The sequence below is a fragment of the Otolemur garnettii genome, unplaced genomic scaffold (genome assembly GCF_000181295.1).
Source record: "Otolemur garnettii isolate 467f Iridium unplaced genomic scaffold, OtoGar3 scaffold00031, whole genome shotgun sequence".
NCBI lineage: Eukaryota > Metazoa > Chordata > Mammalia > Primates > Galagidae > Otolemur > Otolemur garnettii.
The window spans coordinates 15,944,531-15,965,374 of NW_003852426.1; the positions used below are offsets into that span (position 1 = coordinate 15,944,531).

The 20,844-nt window shown below is 40.8% G+C and overlaps 1 protein-coding gene across 5 annotated transcripts in view; it reads left to right on the top strand.

The window, feature by feature from the left end:
* The window catches only part of RUNX2 (runt related transcription factor 2), a 212,217-nt gene extending 193,509 nt beyond the window's left edge, over positions 1-18,708 (top strand). For 3 of the 5 annotated variants that reach the window (XM_012804880.1, XM_012804879.1, XM_012804881.1), the window contains one exon: positions 14,423-14,901. In XM_012804880.1, coding sequence (XP_012660334.1) covers positions 14,423-14,901 — 479 coding nt within the window. Of the gene's footprint in view, positions 1-12,800; positions 12,867-14,422 lie in introns of all 5 variants that reach the window. The other 2 variants (XM_023512867.1, XM_012804878.2) reach the window with 2 other exon arrangements.
* The last annotated feature ends 2,136 nt before the right edge of the window (positions 18,709-20,844 follow it).

Sequence of the window (20,844 nt, forward strand, 5' to 3'; positions counted from 1 at the left end):
AAAAAAAAAAAAAAAAGAATTTAGAACAAAATAAGAAACAGAAATAACTCACATGGAATATGCAAATCTAAGGTTTGTTTTAACTCCTTTGCTACTAAATTTAATGATGAAGGACTTCTTAAAAAACCGACAGTGTTCCCATGTTGGCCTATGTTGCAAATTATTGTTAACAATTACATTTTGTTTATCTTGTGGAAAAAGATTCTAAATTTTTGAATTGGTATTTTGTACTTGGAAAAATCTGGATTGTTTTTGCACATTGGATCTAAAAATTTGTTATTTCGTTTTGAAAACTAATACTGTTTTTTAATGAATGGGGACCTTTCCTTACAGAGGCTGCCTAGTAGGATTTTGGAAGGTATTTTTTGAATTCTCAGAGTTGTCTAATATGTAGAAGAATCAGAATTTTAGAGCTGGAAAATCCATGGAGACGCTTTTGTCAAATTACCTCATTTTGCCCGTGAGGTAGATGTAGATGAGGGAGGGAGTGGCAGGTGGGTAGAGGGAGCTCTGTGATGGGAACTCCCATCTCCAATTTCTAGTTCAATGCTCTAGAGTTATTTTCTCTTGTGACCCTTCTCGTAGGCTGCTGCTGTTTTTTATTGCTATACAGGGCTGTTGTGATCTGAAGAATAACACCAAACTCCTTTGCTTTTCCCTCTGTTCCCCCTAAACTTAAGTTTTATGAAGAGATTGAGTAGATTTGGCCCTGCATCTGCGGTGGCACCATCTCTTTTGACCAGTCACCAGCTATTCTGGTCCACATCTGGAATGAACTCAGTGGACATTATTTGCAGGCTGAGAAAAATAGGACTTGGATTTTATCCTTGGCAGGCAGAGAGCTTGCACTATTTGAGGAGCTACTACTGGACTACTGCATGTTTGTCCCATAGCGAATGAGCAGACCAGGCCCTTCTTCTTCTTCTTCTTTTTTTTTTTTCTTGTTGTTGTTATTCTTTGGTCATCAAAACAAGTAGCTGCTCTCAGACACCTTAAACATAATTAGGTGTGTCTGTTTACACTTGGGAGACAGAAGGCTTCATGTCCCAAAGAAATACAAGGAGTCTGGGAGCAGCCACAAACAGATGTTGAAAATGTCGATTTGTGGCAAGTTTATTACTATAGCACCGGGAATAAACATTGAAGATGAAACCCCTCTGAAGGGGTGGGTGTGTGTATTGAGAGGGCAGTGTTATCAAGCAGAGCAGAAAGTAAAAGAAGATTCCTTATTTTTTTAATTTGCTTTAGTATTTGTTTATCTCTTACAACAAGGAAAATCTCACTATTTGGCTTTGGCTGTTTGAGGGCTTTTGCCAAATGCTTAACAATCTGTAAGGTTTGATTTCTCTCAAAAAACCACTTTGAGAACAAGGCTCTATGTAACTAAGATGTGTTTGTTTTTGTTTAAATCACTCAGAAGAGAAATCATCTCTTGTCCATTGTTAAAAGAGAGGTTTCAATCAAAGGAAAATTCTACATATTCTAAAATATACAAACAGCTCTTTGAAACTGATGCCAAATCAAACTCTAAAAGGGACGTTTTTCTTACAGAAGTTTTGAGTTAATTCTGTGCGCAGGGCTTGAGTGGAAAAACGCTGAGACTGTCAGAGGAACGAGTTACTACAACACTACGTTTGGATTCAGAAGTTACATAAGGAGCATTGTCTCAGAATTGTACGAAGACTCTTGTACATGGTTTTAGGCTAAATCCCAGCAACAAAGAAAAGAGATTCTTTTCAAAGTAAGTCAGTTTTTCAGGTAAATAAAAGGTAGTAGTCTGCTGTGCTGATGTCATTGGACATAAACGTCCAATGTGAAAAGACATGCCAGTCACCACTTTAGGAAAAAAAAATAAATGAAATGGCTCATATTTTTAAAGAAATACCGTCTTTTCTCCTATCAAGACTTCTGTTGGGATGAAAACTAGTAGATGCTAATGATGAAAGTCTAGTGGGGGAGGCTCGGCACTTGTAGCTCAGAGGCTAGGATGCCAGCCACATACACAGGAGCTGGGGGATTGGAATCCAGCCCAGGCCTGCCAAACAATAATGACAACTCCAACAAAAAAATAGCCAGGTGTTGTGGCGGGCACCTGTAGTCCCAGCTACTTGGGAGGCTGAGGCAAGAGAATCTCTTAAGCCTAAGAGTTTGAGGTTGCTGTGAGCTGTGACACCACAGCACTGTACCAAGGGTAACAGCTTGAGACTCTGTCTCAAAACAAAACAAAACAAAACAAAAGAAAGAAAGTCTAGTGCGGGGAAAAGGGACACGAATTAAGACACCCAGCAATTTCATTTCTGCTCCGCCACTAATGATCTGCATCCTTAAGGCAGTGCAGTCTTTCTGTGATGACAGAAGCGTCATCATCAGTTGGTATCTATCATGCCTCCCCACTCCCATAGGCTTTTTGTGCAAGTAAAATCAAGTGTATGTGAAAACCGAGAAAACTGGAAAGGCAACATTGGAGATATTACCTCTTCATTTAATATTATTTTTGAGAGTCAGATTCATATGGATCTGTTAGTTTGTCGCTTCTGAAAATGTCAAAAATAGTTTTTATTCATAGGCTAAAAGGAGCGAGCCAGGGAGTAGGTTAGAATAAGAGATGCAAAACTGGCAGCCAGAGCAGAGGCAAGAGAATCTCTGGTCCAGAGCTAACTTGCCTTGGGCTTAGGTAAACATAGGTGGTGTAGGCCAGGAAAGGCAGTTGGTTGAAGATGCACAGGCAGAAGTCAATTAGAAACAAGGATTTAGGCCACATTTGGGATTACCAGCATTTTTTTTTTTTTCTTCACACACATTTAAATACTTTTTGTCTGTAATTCTGAGAAGGGCTATGGTGCACATTTAAAGATGAATAGGACAGAGTTCCCATACTTCAGGAGTTTAAAGACTAGGGGGATGATGAGGTGATGATTACTTCTCTGCTCACCTGTAAGATATGTGTAAATGAAGAAAAAGTAAACGCAGGGAAGGAGAGGTTGTTAGGAGCTGAATAAGGAATGCGCCAAGAAGCTTGCAAAGCACAAGGGGGTTGTGAGGTAGATTTTAGAGATAGGTTTTCAGGAGACTGAGATAGGGTGGAAGGGGGATATAAGGACCAATGAAATACCGTCAACTAAGGTAGAATGGGGGGAAATGCAGGGTAGTACAGAAAAGGCAAAAGGGTCCTGTGTGACTGGATTGTAGAGTTCATGAAGAGTAGAATGAGAGGCAAGACTGGAAGATAAGTTGACACAAGACTATTGCTCCTGCAGATGTTTGTGTGTGCCTGATACAGTGCGCTAGAAATACACACATACCTGAGCAACAAAGCCTGGCAGGAAGTCACGAAACAGGTAGGCAGTTCTGAACAAGGAAGCCCCGAGAACTAGAAGGTCAAACAAGACAAGAACTCAGGAACCCAGAGAAGACACAACCCAAACAAAAGTGCACCTTGGTGATAAGGCAAGCGTTTGTCATAACCAGGACCTCTTATACTTCCTCCTGGGGCAGGAACCAGTCTCAGGGCCTGACCAGTCCAGGCCTACACTGAGGAGCAGGTAAGTGCATGCCTCTGACGGTAGGAGGGGAGAGGGCAAAAACAAGACTAGGTGCTAGCAGGATACAGCTTGAAGCTTTCCGCTTGTGGCTTTAATCTTAGATTAATATGGATTGTGTTAGACCTGGATAATTTATCTCGTGGAGCTGATTTATAGAGACTGAACAGCACTCGAGTAGTCTGGTTCAAGTTCTGGGTTTAGGGGCATTGGGCACATGCTTTCAGGTCAGAATGGCCTGAGGGCTGTTGGGCCACACCAGAGCACTAAGGTTTTTGAGGTCTACAAGGTCTGACAATTAAGTTTGCATACTCAACTTCAAAAAAGTGCTACATATTTTATTGCTGAACATCACTACAGTCATGTTCAAGGTACTCCCTATGCACCAATGCCAGCGCCTAGTCCACCCTTCAAAGCAATTTGGGAACTTTTTTCTGGAATGGCCATCAGAGCTTCAACATACAAGTTCTGACAATTTTAAGTTCGCAAACTTGGCCTAGAAACATATCTCATTGCTGAATATCACTATGGTCACCAGATGGCCAATGGGGATACTTCGAAGGTAACGGTAGTGATATTCAGCAATGAGGGATGTAGCACTTTTTCTAGGACGAGTTCACAAACTTAATTGTCTGACCTCTTATGTAGTTGGGTAGATTGTATTTTTAAAAATTATGCCCCAGGTTTTGGGTGAGTCTGAATTGAAAGCTGCTGCTGCCTGCAGCTGGCTTTACCTTTCCCTAGGCTGCTCTCCTGAATTAGCGCTAGGCTCAGGTATGGAGACGTTCTTAGACTGGGCTGGTTTTCGATTTAGAGAAGCCAATCTATTCCTGCTTTAAGAAGCAGAGAATTCAGGCTATCTGATAACACAGTGTTTGTGTTCAGGGGGTGGTGGAATGTGGCCTCGGTGGTGATTCAGTTCTCTTTCATAGTCTGTTTTTCCTACCTCAAAAGACATCTGTCTTCTCAGTCATGGTTTTTTTACAGAAGAGTTTGGTTGGACCCGGAGCTAAATATGTGGAGTTGATCAGGAATTGAGGGATTCTGATTCTCAATTCATGGTTTTTCTAGCGTGGACCCTGTCTCTCCAGTGTCCTCCTTCTCTGGCTCTCCTAGTTCTAGTAGTACTGGGAAGAAGGAATGCCCTTTGAGAGGGAGATGTTTGTTATTTGCTGTGTCCTGTTGCCAATTCCTCTGAGGTGACCTGAGGAATATAAAATGTAATTTGCTCATCATTCAGAACATCAGTGGTAGAGTCAACATCCTGATTCCAGGGGTGGGTCAGGCATGGCAAATAAATGGCACACATCAGCCTCTCATCCCATGTCCTGCCCTTCTCCATCCCCATTCCTGTGTGGGGCTGTCATCATTGTCCTCCAGGTAGCCACGGCCAGTCTACTAGAATTCACATGAATATGACCCTGAATCCCTGCACCTTAGAGGAGACAATGGCAGTAGTGCCCCACAGTTCTGGGGCCAGGTCTGGGTCTACCATATACCTGGAGGAAATCACTTAACATTTTTTGGAGCTTAAGTTTGCCAGCCATAATGTGGGGTCAGTGATGCTGTCCACCTCACAGAGGGTTTAATGGCACAGAAGGCAGTGTTGGAGTAAAGCTCTATACCTAGAAGTGCTTTCGTGGAATAAAGCTCCTCTGCAGATATGAGTATGGTGTCTTAGTTTGCTTAGCCACTTTGCTCTTAGTCAGTTTTTGTTAACACCATGGGATACTGTGAGAATTAAATCACTTATAGTACTTACTTGGTTGGGGAAAAGCAAACACTGGTTTATTAAGCAGTAGTCAAGTCAGCCCGGGTTCCTAGCCCACCGTCAGGCAGCTTGGAATCAGCGCATTCCTACATAAGGGGTTTAGGCTGTTGCTCCGAGCCTGAAAGAAATGCTGCTCCCATGTTTCCAGTGAAGCACCCCAAAGGACAGAGGAAACTCAAGGACTCCTTCACTGCTCCTGCTTTCCCCATTCTATTGACACAACACAAAACAACCACAAGCCCCCAAGGAGAATATTTTCAAGTCTCTTGCTTTGTCTGAAAATTCATGTGAGTTTTATTCCAGAAAATGCCTGTTTTGTTTTAGTATAAAAATAATGTTTTTTAACTTACCAATATCAGTTAAATGTCCCTCTTTAAAAACCCTTCCCCATGAGTCCCCGTCTTGTATTTCATGCCTTCCTATCAGCCAAGCTTTGGTGTCTAATATATAACATCTCAACCAGTTCATAAATTTCTGCTTTTAATATAGTCCAAGTTACCACTAGCACAGGCCACAGGAAAATGCTGGGCTGTCCCCTCTGAATTCAGCCTTTTTTGAAAGATTTACTTAGGAACAATTTATCATTTAGTTGCAATTTTTAAAAATAATCTTAATTGACCACACATGTTATCAAATAAGAGCTGGTCCCGTAGCCTCCGCCCGGCTCCCCACTGCCCCGCCTCCTCCTGCCTCCTCTTGTGCGCACGCGCACTACCATCCTCCAGGATGTCAGAAAATCACCATCAGCAGATATCACCATCACGGGAAAGCTTCCCCCTGATTTAAGAAAGGATTTCCGAATTGAAGCTGTTATTTTTAGGAGGGAAAGGCTATCGCTGTTAAGCCTCTTTCCCTGGTTTTCCTAGTTCGTCCTCTCTTAATTCTGACTCCATGTTTTGGTAGCCATAAGTCATTAGTGGTTTTTAATTTTTCTGAAACTGAAATAAGGTCTGAAAGGGTGGATTTGTCCCTTTTTTCCTCCTTTTCTCCTTTTTTTTCTGGCTAATCGGAGGAACGCAACCACATCTGAAGCCACTTGGCTCATTATGAATTTCATGGAAACTGATTCTCTGAAAGTGTTTCCATATGTGTGTTCCCAATATATCCCATCCTCTCTAAATGGGAGCACAGACGTGTGCATGGGCTGGAAATGGCTTCAGGATGTGACAGAGCAGTCATATGACTGCCACCGCACCGTGGGTGGCCCCTTCTGAAAGACACGGTGTCCTGGGTGCTGGCCTCCTTCCTGCAGCGGATCTGGTTTCAAAGACTATCCACCCTTCCTAGGATTTAAAAAGTTCTTAATCAAGGCCTAGCAAGAAGATCTTCCTTTTTCTCCCTCCCTCTTCTCTCCCCTTCCTTCTTTGGTTCCTTCCTCCTCTCTTATTCTCGTCCCTATATGAATACACAGGCACTCAAACATCTTTTGTGGGCCACTCTTCCCTTTACAAAAAGGAAATAGATTATTCCAACAATATCCTCAAAATTGGGGTGGGTTTAAGGAATGGGTGACATTTCTAAAAATTTCCAGGTTTTTTTTTGTTGTTGTTTCTTTCTCTTTTTCCCTCGGCATAACATAGTTCCTTAGCCTTAGGATTAGCTGGTGTTTCAGAATTTGTGAGCATGCAGTGGAAAAGTACAATTCATTACAACACGGAAAACAAATATTTATACTGGATAGTTGAGGCACTTTTCCACTCTTTTGCAAAACTCTGGAATTTGCTAGTCATTTCATTATCTTAAAAGAAATTGATTTCACATTCTTATTTTGCTGGTTCCTTCTGTTCATTACATGTCTCCTATATGTGATATAGTTTGCTGGTTATGTAAAGAGATTAAAAGTTAAACTAATTTGATGGTAGATATTTGATCATTTTTTAGTGTGAGAGGAGAAATTCAGGGGAATTTAGAAAATTAATCCCTTAGAACCTGAGTGTGGAAAAGACAAAGTAATACTTTGCATGGAGTCTAAATTTGATTTTTGCATGGCGTTTATATGGCATTTCTGCTTCTGTCATGTTATCTGCTGGAGACTATGCTAGTAATTTATTCACTTAGGAAAATGTTTTGAAGCATCCATTTTTTTCTCTGCACTGTGATATGTTATTAGCTATGATCTACGGAAGGGTCTGTGGTTCTTACTCTTAATTTGCTTTCTCCTAAGTTGGAAAATGAAAATACATACCTAAAAGCAATGGTAATACTTTTGCATGCAGTGGTAAGATTTATATTCATAAATGTTCAAGGCTTGTCTGGTAAAGAAAAGATTGTAATAATAATCAGTATACCCAGGAAGTCCTTGTGTGGTGGTGCACTGTGAAGACAGTGCTTACTTACCTTGCTCAGGCAGAGAAGGGGGAGCCATGGGCACTGGGGAGAGGATGAGCAAAGACCCCAGGAGGGTCCTAAGTGTATGCCACTCTGTGAGGAAGAGAGTCCATACAGAGGAACAATGGGATGTGACCTTGGGAAAGGAGGGCAAGAGGACTCTGAGTATGCCCACAGACCCCTTATTTTTCACTCCATTGCAGAGCTTCTCAGTGTGCCTTGTGAAAGGTGGCTGACCTGTGTTTGGGTAAGTGGTGATACATCTGGTTTTAAGGCTCTGCCACCTGTGTGGCTTGGAAAGGTATTATGTAAGTAGAGGAATTCCCCTTTCACATGTGTGTTTGTAGAATGCAGATCCCAGGAAGCTCAAGGCTCATCTTCTACATTTTCCCACTGGCATGCTCTGCCGGGCAGCAGAGGTAGAGTAGAACATTGGCGTTTCATGCTGCCACTGAGATCTACCCCATCTGCAGGCTTCTGTGTCTTCATCTGTAAAAGTTATCTATGATTTTTGGTGACTCTGACACACGGCTTCTATATACTAGTGTAGAAATTCAAGCAGGATGGGAGTTTCACCCTCTGTTACTTTACTCAAAATGAAGACCATGACCTTAGTGGCTAACTTAGTGGCAGTGATTAACCCTGTATCATGATGGGGGGTGCGTGTGGTAACCTACCGGCAGGACAGGCGTTTCTGGCCTGGCCCTCTTTCTCTGTCATCTCATCTCTCTGGGGCTCCTCAGTGTGGACTTATACCCAGATACTGGCTCTGAGGCAAGACAGGTGCTGGGAGTGAAGTGGGAATAACATCAGTAGCCAAACCAGAGGCATCCATTCCACTAGTGGCGACTACTGTTTGTGGGGCCCCTGTTTGCAGTATGAAGTCAAGTGATACAATTAATGATGCTTGGGAATAGCTTTGAATGTTCTTTAAAAAGAGTTTAATAAGGTTTTATGGGTATGCAATGTATTTAAATTATATTTTAGGGTTTTTTCCACTTTTTTTTACATTTTAGTTTTGACGTCAGCATCGCTTAGTATCTTTTTTCGCTTAATGTGTCAAAATGTATTCACTACTGTACGGAGTTCCTGATCTTTAGACTTGATTACTTATTTATTAATCTATCCAACCTTATACCTAGCGTGTTTTTTTTTTTCTCTCTTTCATGGTAACCTCTTATAGTATGGTAGGTTCTGAGATGGATATGAGAGGAAAACAAATCCTTTAACCATCCAAAGCTAGCTTTATAGTTGGAGAGAATAGACTAAAGAAAAACAGCCAATAATTCAATCAAGGAGTGAATCAGGGTCCAAAAGAGTGATAGAGGAACTAGATGTTATTGGAACAGAAGTAGAACATGAATAGTTGAGAAGTGGGCAGCTTCCCAGGATTCTTGGTTGCCAGAGGAGAGCAACTCTCCATAGATCTTGTGTATTAGTTCAAATAGAAGGAATGCCATAAGAAGGTTAATAAAAAGGTCTTAGGCTTTATTTGAGATTTGTTGAAGCAATAACTCCTACCATTTAAAAGGCCCCAATGAAGCTTTGAAGTTAACACCTCATTGCTGAGAAGTATGATGGCTTTTCATTTGTACGTTTATGCCCTCATGTAAAAAAGTAGGATGGAGGACTCTGAATTTGTCAACATATGTTCAGTCTGGATTCAAGGCCCCTTTTCCTTTTTTCTGCCCCAACCTGCCTCCTCAGCTGGTTGTATAAATTCTACTGCTCAGAGGAGAAGATAATGCAGGTATAGTGTCTCCCAGCTGACAGCCCCAAATGGCAAGTTCCCAGACTGTTACTCTTCTTGAACTCTGATTTCCTTTCATTTGAGCCCATTTTCAGTCAATCATTATTTATTGAGGGCCTACTAAATGGAAAGTGTATGTTAAAGTAAAGGCCTAGAAATGTCAGATATTACTGTTATTAAGTGCTGAATAGGAGACAGAGAAGTATTAGACAGCTCACACCAGAGGGAATCAGATACCCCATCCAGATGAGCAGCATTAGAAAGCAGTGTGGGAGAGATGTCTCAGGGAAGCCTGCAGGCCCTGAGAATTAAAGCAGGTCACAGATTCCCTTGTATTCCCCCTCATCTTGGCTTCAGACACTTTCCACTTGCTCTGAAGACCCAAGAAACCTGGTCAGGTAAAGAGGCTATTTCCATTTCTTTCGTAGACCTTGTGGGGAGGGGTAAGATATTTTTACTTTTAACATTGATTTTGTTTTTTTTCAGCTTTGTGGTCATTTTCTAATGTATTTTTCCCTTATGTATAGTGGACTGTGGAAAACTGCTGCTGCTGTTTTAGTAAGTGAGGTTCTGGCAGCTCTCTTTATGACAGCTACATTTGTTTGCAAGCTGTCTGGCTGTGGCTAGGGGTGTAGACAGCAGCTTTGGAATGAAGTGCATCTGTAGGAAGCCAGCAGGTCCTAAGGGGATCAAACCCTTGACCTTGGTCTCATTCACATTTGCCCTCAGCAACTGAACTAATTGCCTACTATTTAGCAGATTAGACCAACAACAATTCCTAAAAGACTTGTTAGCAGTATCCTAAAGATAATAACTCTGGTTGGGGCAACATTTAGGTACCAAAAGAGTCTACCGAAATATTTTTTTATTTAGGCAAATAGACCTTTAAGATAGCAGATGTATAGACATACATAAATTGAGACAGATAGATCTGTGATTGTGTTAACCAAATTCCTTAAGGGTAACTAATATTGCATATTCTTTGTTAGAAGTCAAAGAGTTTTATCTAGTTATGGCTCTCCCTCTCAAGATACATGATTTTGTGATATTGAGTAAATGGCTTCCTATCTCTGGATTTCAGCTTTCCTGTTTGTCAAACAGGGCTTAGCTTAGTGTTATCTAAGCAGTAACTTGGGAGTTTAGACTTTTCCATCAGAGTACCTAAGCCAGCTAAAGGGGGTACTTGGATACTTTAGGGGATCTGAGGGCATAGCCTAAAGCTTCATAAGCACAAAATTTTGTTGAAGCAGCTTTTTTTGTTGTTTATCTAAAAATTCACCTAAGTGTTGCCGTCCCCTCTGTATTATATTCATATTTATTATATAGTATATTCCTTTCCTTCAAGTTGAATAAAAACTCATCAGAAAGATGGAAGATAAATCATGTTTATCTTGGGCTTCCAGTAACTCCTGGCAATCCTCCAGGCACCCCCAACTGTAGGCACATGACATTTTGAAACCCTTAGAGCTACAGGATCTAAGCATTGACTGCAGAATCTCAGCTGCCGAGCAACTTCCTGTTCAGCCAAGCTTAATGTATTTTGTACATGGAAGAGATACATGGATAACAGCAAAAAGAAAGGATTTATGAAAGTTGATCCTTGTTATTTTTAAAAGGTCCCCAAACCACCCATGGCTTTATTTATTTGGTAGGTTGTAGTCAGAAGTTTTCACCTGGCTCTGGGGTGCTCTGAGGCTCCCAGGCACATCACTGAGACAGTTGCTGAGCTTTGATTTTATGCCTATAAGATTAGATTGGGGTATACTACTTTTAAAACTTTCATCTCGTGGACTCTTTTTCGTAACACTCAAATTTACATTTTGTACACTTTAGTTAATGTAATATTCATTTGTTTTCTTAAGATTGTGTCTATAATGTGGCTAGTGACACAAGGTATGAATATGTTAAGATGCTATGTCAAAATAACCTAAGAAGGAGGTCAAAAGAAAACCTGAGTTCATGTACAAAATAGAGATTAGAAATACATATACAATCCTATTCAATAAAAGGACATTAAATTATATTATTTGCTTTTATAAAAATTAGTATAAATAAATTTAAAATTAGGAAGGAGTTTATATTCTTTCTTTTTAAGTTTAGGATTCCTCTTAGCTCCCCAACATAGATTATTACATATGAGAACTCATATCATATTATAGAAAATTGCTACTATTTCCTCATACAGAACAATACATTGTAGGTTTCTGAAGTATTTCTTGGTAATGTAGAATGACCAAACAGATTTCAGAACATTTCATTGTTTTTTAAGTTATAAAGATTATCCTCAACTTTCTTTGAAGTCTACACTCCCTCTTTGTCAGGAAAGAGTTAATCCTCGGGACATTATAGACTCAAATGACTACAAGCGATTGGTCAGAGTAATATAAACCTAGCGGAAATTTGTTGCATTGCTTTCTATAAACCACCACCAGAGCTCATTAATTGAAAAATGAATGTCAATTTGTGTTAGCTAGCGTCTATAAACCAAAAAGGTACAGCGATTCTGGCATGTGATGGGTAATAAAAACATCAGCAAAATGTATCAGGTAAAATCAAGAAGAAGGTCGGAAGAGTGGTAAATTCAAAACCATATTGGAGTTTACTGTGAAGGCCCCACATAAAGGACTTTAATGAGGCTTCTGCATCAAAATAAGTGAAACCATATGGGATTTTAATTATTACTACAGTGTATTTTAAGTACAAATACACATGAGGAGCATTTTTTACAGTAACATGTCTATCTGTGTGAACTCTGTGCTTCTGTTGGGGGCCAATGATGACATTTTAACTACAACTTCTTTCCGATTTACATGGATCACGTTATTCTGGTTTTTCTCACACAGTCTCAGTATTGAAGTTAATGCATACAGAAGTGACCTGCCTATGGCTATTAGCTCAGCCAACTCAAGGTCGCCTAGATGCTCTGCAGTGCAAAGGCTGGCCGAGGAGCATCTGTGGCCTCCATTTAGCGTCTGTATCATTTAAGACAGCACATAAACATGGGGCAGGGGAGACGTTACGGCTCATCTGCTCTCATTTCTGATTCTCTCATAATCACTACTTGCACATTTTTAAACTTGAGCTTGTCAGAATTTCATTTTGGGACGGGGTTAGGTAGAGGCAAGTTGAAGATGGAAGAATTTACAGAAAGCAGAGAGTGACTGCCTGGGCTGTGTCAGTTTTGGTTTGTCATCTTGAAAGTGTTTGCTTCTGGCATTAGAGGCTGCTCATCACTAGCTTTCTACCCTCTGCTTATGGGCCTGTGGACTCTGGGAAAGTACTAATGAGGAATGGGGACCTCTCTATCGACCCCTCCCCAAAGGCTGTGGCTTCTCCTCCTGTCTTGGAATTCATGGTCATAGAACTTTAGAGCTGGAAGGGAACTTAGAGCTCATCCCCCCTCATTTTACAGATGATGACACTGCCACCTCTGACTTCTGCCTCTGGCCTTCCACTCTCAGTAAGAAGAGCCAGGCAGGTGAGACTTTTCACAATTGCTGGGCTGGGCAGGGCTGGGCTGGGCTGGGCTGTCTGATTGGTACTGTCCAATTTGTGAGTGAGTTTTGTTTACTATATGTTGCTTTTAAATAGTCACTTTTTATTACAAATGCATGTATGGCTCTTAACCCTAGCATGTTATGAAGATCATAAGCAGGCTGCATTTTAACAGAAATTAACGACCGTCAGTCATCACCTTTAAAGAAAAGTATTAGGATTATTCCTTTAATAAACATCGATTGTAGTGTGAAAGGCTGAATGAAAATGGGACTGGTGAGTAGCTATTTGCTAAGATCTTCCAGAATTGCTTAGTGCTTCTCCTTATAGCTAAAAGCTATTGGAAAAGCAAATATGGAATCCAAATAATTGGAAGATTTTAGAAGGGATCTAAATCTTAATAAGAGCATCAGTGTTATAAAAGGGCTTGCCACAATTCTGTCACTTCTAGAAAATTATAATTAACCCAGTCTTTCAGGGTCACCACTATAAATTTTTAGTCATTACAGAAAACTCGTTTCCATGTGAAATGGTTTATAACTGTGGTTTCTTCAGTTAGGCACCAGAGATAACTATTAAGGAGGCATACTTTTAGCTTTAGAAGAAACAGGACTTCACTTTTCAGAGGAGGCCCATCTTTGCCTCTAGGTAACTGTTTCAAATCAACCTGAAGCTGATTCTGTAGGATGTGGTGCAGGTTTCTGGTAGATGGGTGGGGAGGTGCCCTCAGCTTAATCTCCCCTTGGCAGCCAGCCTTTCACAAAAGCTACTGTTAGCACCTGGCATAAATCATATCATAGGTCTCCCACCAAGACTTGAAATGCAAGGATTCCCAACGTACTAAGCCTTCCTGTCCCCTCACTTTCAAAACTTCCTTATCTAGTTGACTTTCCCAATACACGCCCGCTAAGAAAGATAGTTTCAGGTTACATTGAAATCTTTTACTATTTGATTTCACAATTACTAAGATGAAGCTTATAGCAAGATTTTTGAATTCTTTTGAGGGTTTAAAGAAAATTATAGGAACCTCTTAGAGTATCTTTTCTGTGTCCCTTCATTGATGAAGGAGCCCTCCTAGAGTACCAATAATAAAACTTATTATTTTGGAATTTCTTTATATTGAATTGAGGAAAATTAATGTGTCTGATTTAGTAAAAATGTCACTTCAATTATCTGAAGTGCAAAAAGAAACATACAGAAAAAAAATCAATGAGGATTTGGTCTTAAGTCTGGTGAGTGAACCTGTAAGATCAGAGTGTTGGGTTGGTTTATACATATGCCCTAGCACACACCTGGGTTTTTAAAGCCCTTTGGGATTCTGCTGCAGGTGAAGAACCTATGGATAAATGCTGTTAAGACTGTAAAGTGGGCGGGGGTTCGGGGGGGCGACTGTACAGGACTGTGCATTTGAAGGTCTGTTTGTGGCTTGCCATTCTTTTTTGGGAAAGCTAAAGTTTTCTTTTTTTCTTGTAACAATTCTATCATTATTTTAATTGATATTTACAGATTTTTCCCCCCATCTTCTGTTGTAATTTTTAGGTGCTTCAGAACTGGGCCCTTTTTCAGACCCCAGGCAGTTCCCCAGCATTTCATCCCTCACTGAGAGCCGCTTCTCCAACCCACGAATGCACTATCCAGCCACCTTTACTTACACCCCGCCAGTCACCTCAGGCATGTCCCTCGGTATGTCCGCCACCACCCACTACCATACCTACCTGCCACCACCCTATCCCGGCTCCTCCCAAAGCCAGAGCGGACCCTTCCAGACCAGCAGCACTCCATATCTCTACTATGGCACTTCGTCAGGATCCTATCAGTTCCCCATGGTGCCGGGGGGAGACCGGTCTCCTTCCAGAATGCTTCCGCCATGCACCACCACCTCGAATGGCAGCACGCTATTAAATCCAAATTTGCCTAACCAGAATGATGGTGTTGACGCTGATGGAAGCCACAGCAGTTCCCCAACCGTTTTGAATTCTAGTGGCAGAATGGATGAATCTGTTTGGCGACCATATTGAAATTCCTCAGCTGTGGCCCAGCGGTATCTGGGGGCCACATCCCACACGTGTCAACATATACATATATAGAGAGAGTGCATATATATGTATATCAATTAGTATCAACAAAGTGCCTATTTTTAGAAGATTTTTCATTCACTCAGTCAATGATCTTGCAACCATGAGAGGGGTAGATGATGAGAAGCAGAAGGCCCAAGAGAGAAAATCACAATTGGGTTTCAGATTGTTTACTATTTAAACTATTCTTTTACAAAGGAACAAACAAGGGAAAAGGTATTTGGTTGTTGTTGTTTGGTCTTTTATCATAAATAACCTGTTCATGCCAATTCAGAGAGGTGGACTCCAGGTTCAGGAGAGAGAAGAGCAAAGCCGCTTCCTCTCTGTGCTTTGAAACCACACACCCTCACGGTTGCAGCTGTGTATGGACCAGTGCACTCTGCAGGCCTGCTTGTAAAGCTGGTCAGGGTGCACATAAAGGGACAAGGGCTAGAATGGATGCTTCCATTCAGTAGGATCCATTCAGAATCACTGTTCCAAACTTCGCCTTCAGACTTAATGCAGGTACTCATTTGAACTGTTTGGTTCAGTTTTTTTTTTTTTTTTCTACTCTAAGAAAGTGACTTCAAAAATACTGATCAGGATAGATTATTTTATTTTACTTTTTAATACTTTCCCCTTTTCCCATTTAACCAAAAAGAAATTCCATCCCTAAAACTCCCTTTCTCCTTTTATGCAAAACTGAAAATGGCAATACCTTATTATAGCCATAATGGTATAGATAGTGTTTGCGTTTGGCTGTGTGTTATTTGTTTTCTTTTTTTTTTAAATTATGAATATGTGTAAAATCTGAGGTAACTTGCTAACGTGAATGGTCATATAACTTTAAAGATATATTTATAATTATTTAATGACATTTGGGCCCTTGAAACATTTCTTAGTGTATTGATATGTTGACTTCGGTCTCTAAAAATGCTCTTTATTAAATAACAAATTTCGTCAGTGGGCTAGAGCCATATCTGAAATATTGCTAAGCAATTTCAGTTCATCCATGCACAATGTGATTTTTGAAAATACTTCCATCTCCAAATATTTTAGATGTAGCTTGTTTTTGTGATGTATGAAGGAAATGTTACGTTTAGTTCTTTCAGATCTTTGATCGACTCTAACACAGCTTTGCCTTTGAAAGCAATAATTAGGGATTCCCAGAACAACTTTAACCCTTTATTAACTATGTTGCCCTTTATCAGCATGAAATGCTATAGTGATGTGGTTTCCTAATTTCTTTCAGGTAATTATGACTTTTGTCATATTAAAAAGCCAAGCACAAATAAGTAATTGAACTGCAGAAAAACATTCCGTGGTTTTATAGTTAAGCAAAACTTTAAATCTTCAGGCTTCATAGCAAAGACTCAGTCAGCTTAAAGCCACCTGTTGATAAAGAATCAATCATGATACGCATAGTACAGGAAAACAAAACTGTACCAGGGATTTGTAATTAGCCAGCCTTACTAAACAGTGAATCAGGGGAACCCAAATCTGCCTTACCCAAGGCCCCACTGACTGCTTTCCACAGAATTTGCATATAAAGGGGTGCAGAATGATGTCATTGTCTTTTAGGAACAGGTCATCTGAAGTGGTAGCCAAGTTCCAGCAGGTAGCTGATCTGAGTGGACATAACAGCCTGTGGGGCCCTACATACAGCCTTTGGCATTGTATTTCTTACAGGGGAGGGCCCAGGGAGGGCCAGGATACGTGGAGTTCGGTGTCTGCTGCGTGTATGAATTTGAGCTAGAGCCCTTCTGTAGGATGCACTTTGACTACTCCTGGCGACCACATGGCAAATCCCCAAGTGCAGATCCTCAGTCCAAACCAGCATCATCCAGACACCACCAGGTGTCCCTGCTCTTTGCCCACACTGGTCAGGGCCCCTTCATTTGAGTCCTGTGCCCTCCTAAGCAGAACTTAGCAGAGATTTGCCTCCATCCCCAGTGGCTCCTTTCCTCTCTAGCCATTCTCAAGCCCACCTTGGTAGGTTGCCCAGCACTGCGGGGCTGCTTCTAGGGACGCTGGGAACTGTACTTCTTGCCTGGGAGTCTCCCTTGGAATTCATCCTGACTCCTTCTAGTAAAAATTGAAGGGGAAGCAAAAAAAAAAAAAAAAAAAAAGAAACATTTTGCCTTCTAAAGGTTGTATACCAAGTATGCTTAGATAAATACGCCACTTTTCTGTTACTTAAGATGGAAGTAGTAATTGATACTATTTATTGTTTGTGTGTGGTAGCTTGAAGCACACCACTGTCCATTTATTTTTAAGTGTAAAATATGTGTGTTTGTTTCAGCAGCACTTAAAAAAGCCAGTGTCTGGTTACACATTTCAATTTTAATTAATTGACATAAAAATGTTACCACCAGTGCCAGCTGCATCCTATTTAATAAAAAGGTACTATATTTGTACATTATTTTTTAATGTTAAAAGGGCTTTTTTAAGTTTACAGGACACATACTAAGTGACTTTAGGGATGCTTTTGTGTTGAAATGTTATTATAGTGGCTGCAGGCAGCAACCCAGAAACACTTTAAAAGTTTTTTCCTTGGGAAAAATTCAAGCACTTCTTCCTTCCAGCCTCACTCCAACCACTCCAGTGGGGTAATTCACATGTCTTAGAACAAGTTCTGTCCTTTTTTGGCCTAGGGGGTTAAAATTTCGTGGAGATTTTTTCTTTTCTTTTTTTTTCCTTTCTTTTCTTTTTACTGAATCCTTAATTTGCACTGGGTCATGTGTATGATTTGAGATTTCAAGACCAAAGCAAAGTCTAACTACTACTGTGGAACCATGTACTAGTCAACACTCTGTTTCCTTGGGGTTCAAATAGCATGGTTCCTCCTGCTGCACAGACATGGCAGGAATTCACAGCATGACCGATGCAGCTACAATTTTATCTGTTTCAGTTGTCTCACAAATTTCAACCTGTGTCAGAGTTCCAGAACAGGTACCACAGCTTTGGTTTCAGATAAGTGAATCCAGCAGAACTGAGGGACTCAACAGATTATTTTCCTTTAGGCCGTTTTACTCCCCTCATCCCCACCCAAGCCCTTTAAAAATGAGCAGAGAAATCCCATAAGGGACTTCCATGGTAATTTAGAAGGGAGGAGAGGTGTGTGCTGGCTTAAAGGGTTCTCTCCATTCCGAGGAAAGGGACTGGCCCAGAATATAGATTAATACATGGAAACACAGAGCATTAGCAAAAGTAATAATTATACCTATGGTATTTGAAAAAACTATAATAAACACAATAAAGATGATCCTTCCAAACCTTGAATTTGTTGTCCTTACAAAGATAATGCATTTAAAAATATTTTCTATGCGAGAATTTTTTAGATGTTTGTTTACTTCATGTTTACAAATAATTGTTTGCTTTTTAATGCAGTACTTTGAAATATATCAGCCAAAACCATAACTTAACAGTCGTTTCTTAGGTATTCTGAATAAAATTCCACTTTCTGGATGTGCTTTACCATTCTTAGATTTCTGTGGAACAAAAATATTTGTAGCATTTTGTGTAAATACAAGCTTTCATTTTTATTTTTTCCAATTGCTGTTCCCCAAGAATCGCTTTCCATGCACATATTGTACAAATTCTGCTTTGTGCCACAGGTCGTGATTGTGGATAAGTTTACTCTTAACTCAAAGGGACTATTTGTATTGTATGTTGCAATTGTAAATGGAATTATTTGGCATTTTTCTCATGATTGTAATATTAATTTGAAGTTTGAATTTGATTTTCAATAAAATGGCTTTTTTGGTTTTGTTACGTGTGTATATTGGGTCTTTTCTCATTCGCGATTTCTCTCTCGTTTGACACCTACTCCTGCTTATCCCTGGGCACTTACTGGTCTGAGCATTTGCCAAGCTTGAGTAAGAACAGGGATGCTATATTACTGGTGGGAGGGGAAAAAAACTATTGGTAAGAGTTGTCTTCTTGTTTTGTCCTATTCCTAGAGAGGATTTGGGGAAGAATTTAGCAGTGAACTCACTTCCTTATTATACTCACCCCATCCTTAGGTAAGGTCCCTTACTTTAGCTGTGGGACCACTCAGGGTGTATACATGACAACCTTGATGATTTCGTGCTTCTGACTTCTGGGACTACGGACAGGGTCCAGCAAGGGAACCTGTTGCAATAGTCAGAAACTCTTTGGCAGCCCAGACATAGGGGTAATCTATTTTCCTTCTCACATCTCTTTTGGGTTTTTACAAGTAGTCAACCAAGGGCCAAATATGAGTAAAAAGGGACCTTGGCCTGGAGGACTCTAGCCTCAGAAAAGTTCTACCAGTGAACATAACGATAGAGATTTTTTTTCTTGGCCACTGTTTATTTTTGGTAAGTCCCTCCCTTCTGATAAGGTTGAGGGCCTGGGGCAGAGTAGTTGTCCTATGTCTCTGTATGCTCTAGCTCACCGCGGTTCTCAAAGATGGATCCAGTAAACCGTGGTACCGAGGTCAGACAATGGCCAAGCTGGCCCACATCATGCTGAGAGTTAGAAGCTTTTAAGAGGATCTGCTTATTCTTAACCCTTTGGCACTGTTTTCTAAGATATCTTGGAAACAGTTAATTTCTAAGAATAGGAAACATCCTAAAAGCACTTGGGTGAGCTTAGGCCAGAGAATTTGTTTGCAACTCTTTGAGGATGTGTATTTGTTTATTTTTTTTTAAATTAAACGTCTGTGTGACTTTTAAAAGCATTCACAAGGGAAGTGGGCCCAGTGGCTTTTTTTCCTCCTCTAGTTTTGTCCAGCAGGGTGGTTGAGGGCAAATCACTTTATTCCTGTGGCTCTTAGCAGGAAGGCACCGGGCTAGACACTTCAGAATGGATAAGTCTTTTGTGTGTGTTGGGGATGCTGTCCTATGCATTGTAGGATGTTTGGCAGAGTCCCTTGCCTTTCCCTACTAGACCCTAGTAGTACTTCACTATTTATGGAAACCAAAAATGTTTCTAGACTTATCAACTGTCTCCTGGGGGCAAAATCTCCACTGATGGAAACCATTGGGCAGAAGATCTCTGTAAGTTCTTAGGTCAGGCTTTATGGACAGAGCTGATGTGAGAATAGATTGCTCATTAGAACAGGGTAGCCAGGCAGAAGAAGGAAGGGCTTGTGATGGACGTACCTCGAACTTTCCATCCCTTCACCAGATCGCACCCTGCCTTTTTGTCTTCTTCCCTCCTCTCTGTATCGTGGGCTGTGCAGCCAGTGAACAGCCTTACTCTGGGAATTGGTTAGGCCTGGACTGGTTGGGCATGTTTATCATGGCTGCTCTGTTCTCACTGAAACGATGGGAGGAAGAGGAAAGCAATTTCTGCAGGGTTTTTGACCCTGGTGTCCCCCAAATATTAAACAACAGACAATTCTGCAAGAGTGGGTGTTTCCTGTTAACTCAATCCCAGCCGAGACTGGCCCCATAAACACCTCAGCTCTCTGTTGCAGAGTTTATTTGGCTGGGAAATGGGTATTGCCATGTAAACAGGAAGCCCCCTGAAGTTATTATCTACAGATGCGCTGGACGAGCCACATGTTTATATTTATGGGATTTGGAAACGGTCTGAAAGGCAAGGGAGGATGTTGGGGAAGCCCTCATTCAAAGTCAGCGAGAGCAGGTCCCACAGATCTTCATGAGTTGAGTTTTCATTCCCTCAGGAAATGGTTGGTAAACAGTAATGACCTAGCCGAGAGCCACTGCAGAAATGGAGATCCTGGCTGGTCTGATTTAAGCAACCACCTCTGCCTGGATTATCAGGTTAACAATCAATCAGCCTCTTTATTTTAAGTATATAAAAATAATTTTAGAGACCAATCCTAGGGAACAATGTGGGTATCTGACAGTGAAGTTTGGTTATGATAACACTGTCACAGTCTCTACATTTTTCTGGGGAAATGGAAGACAATTT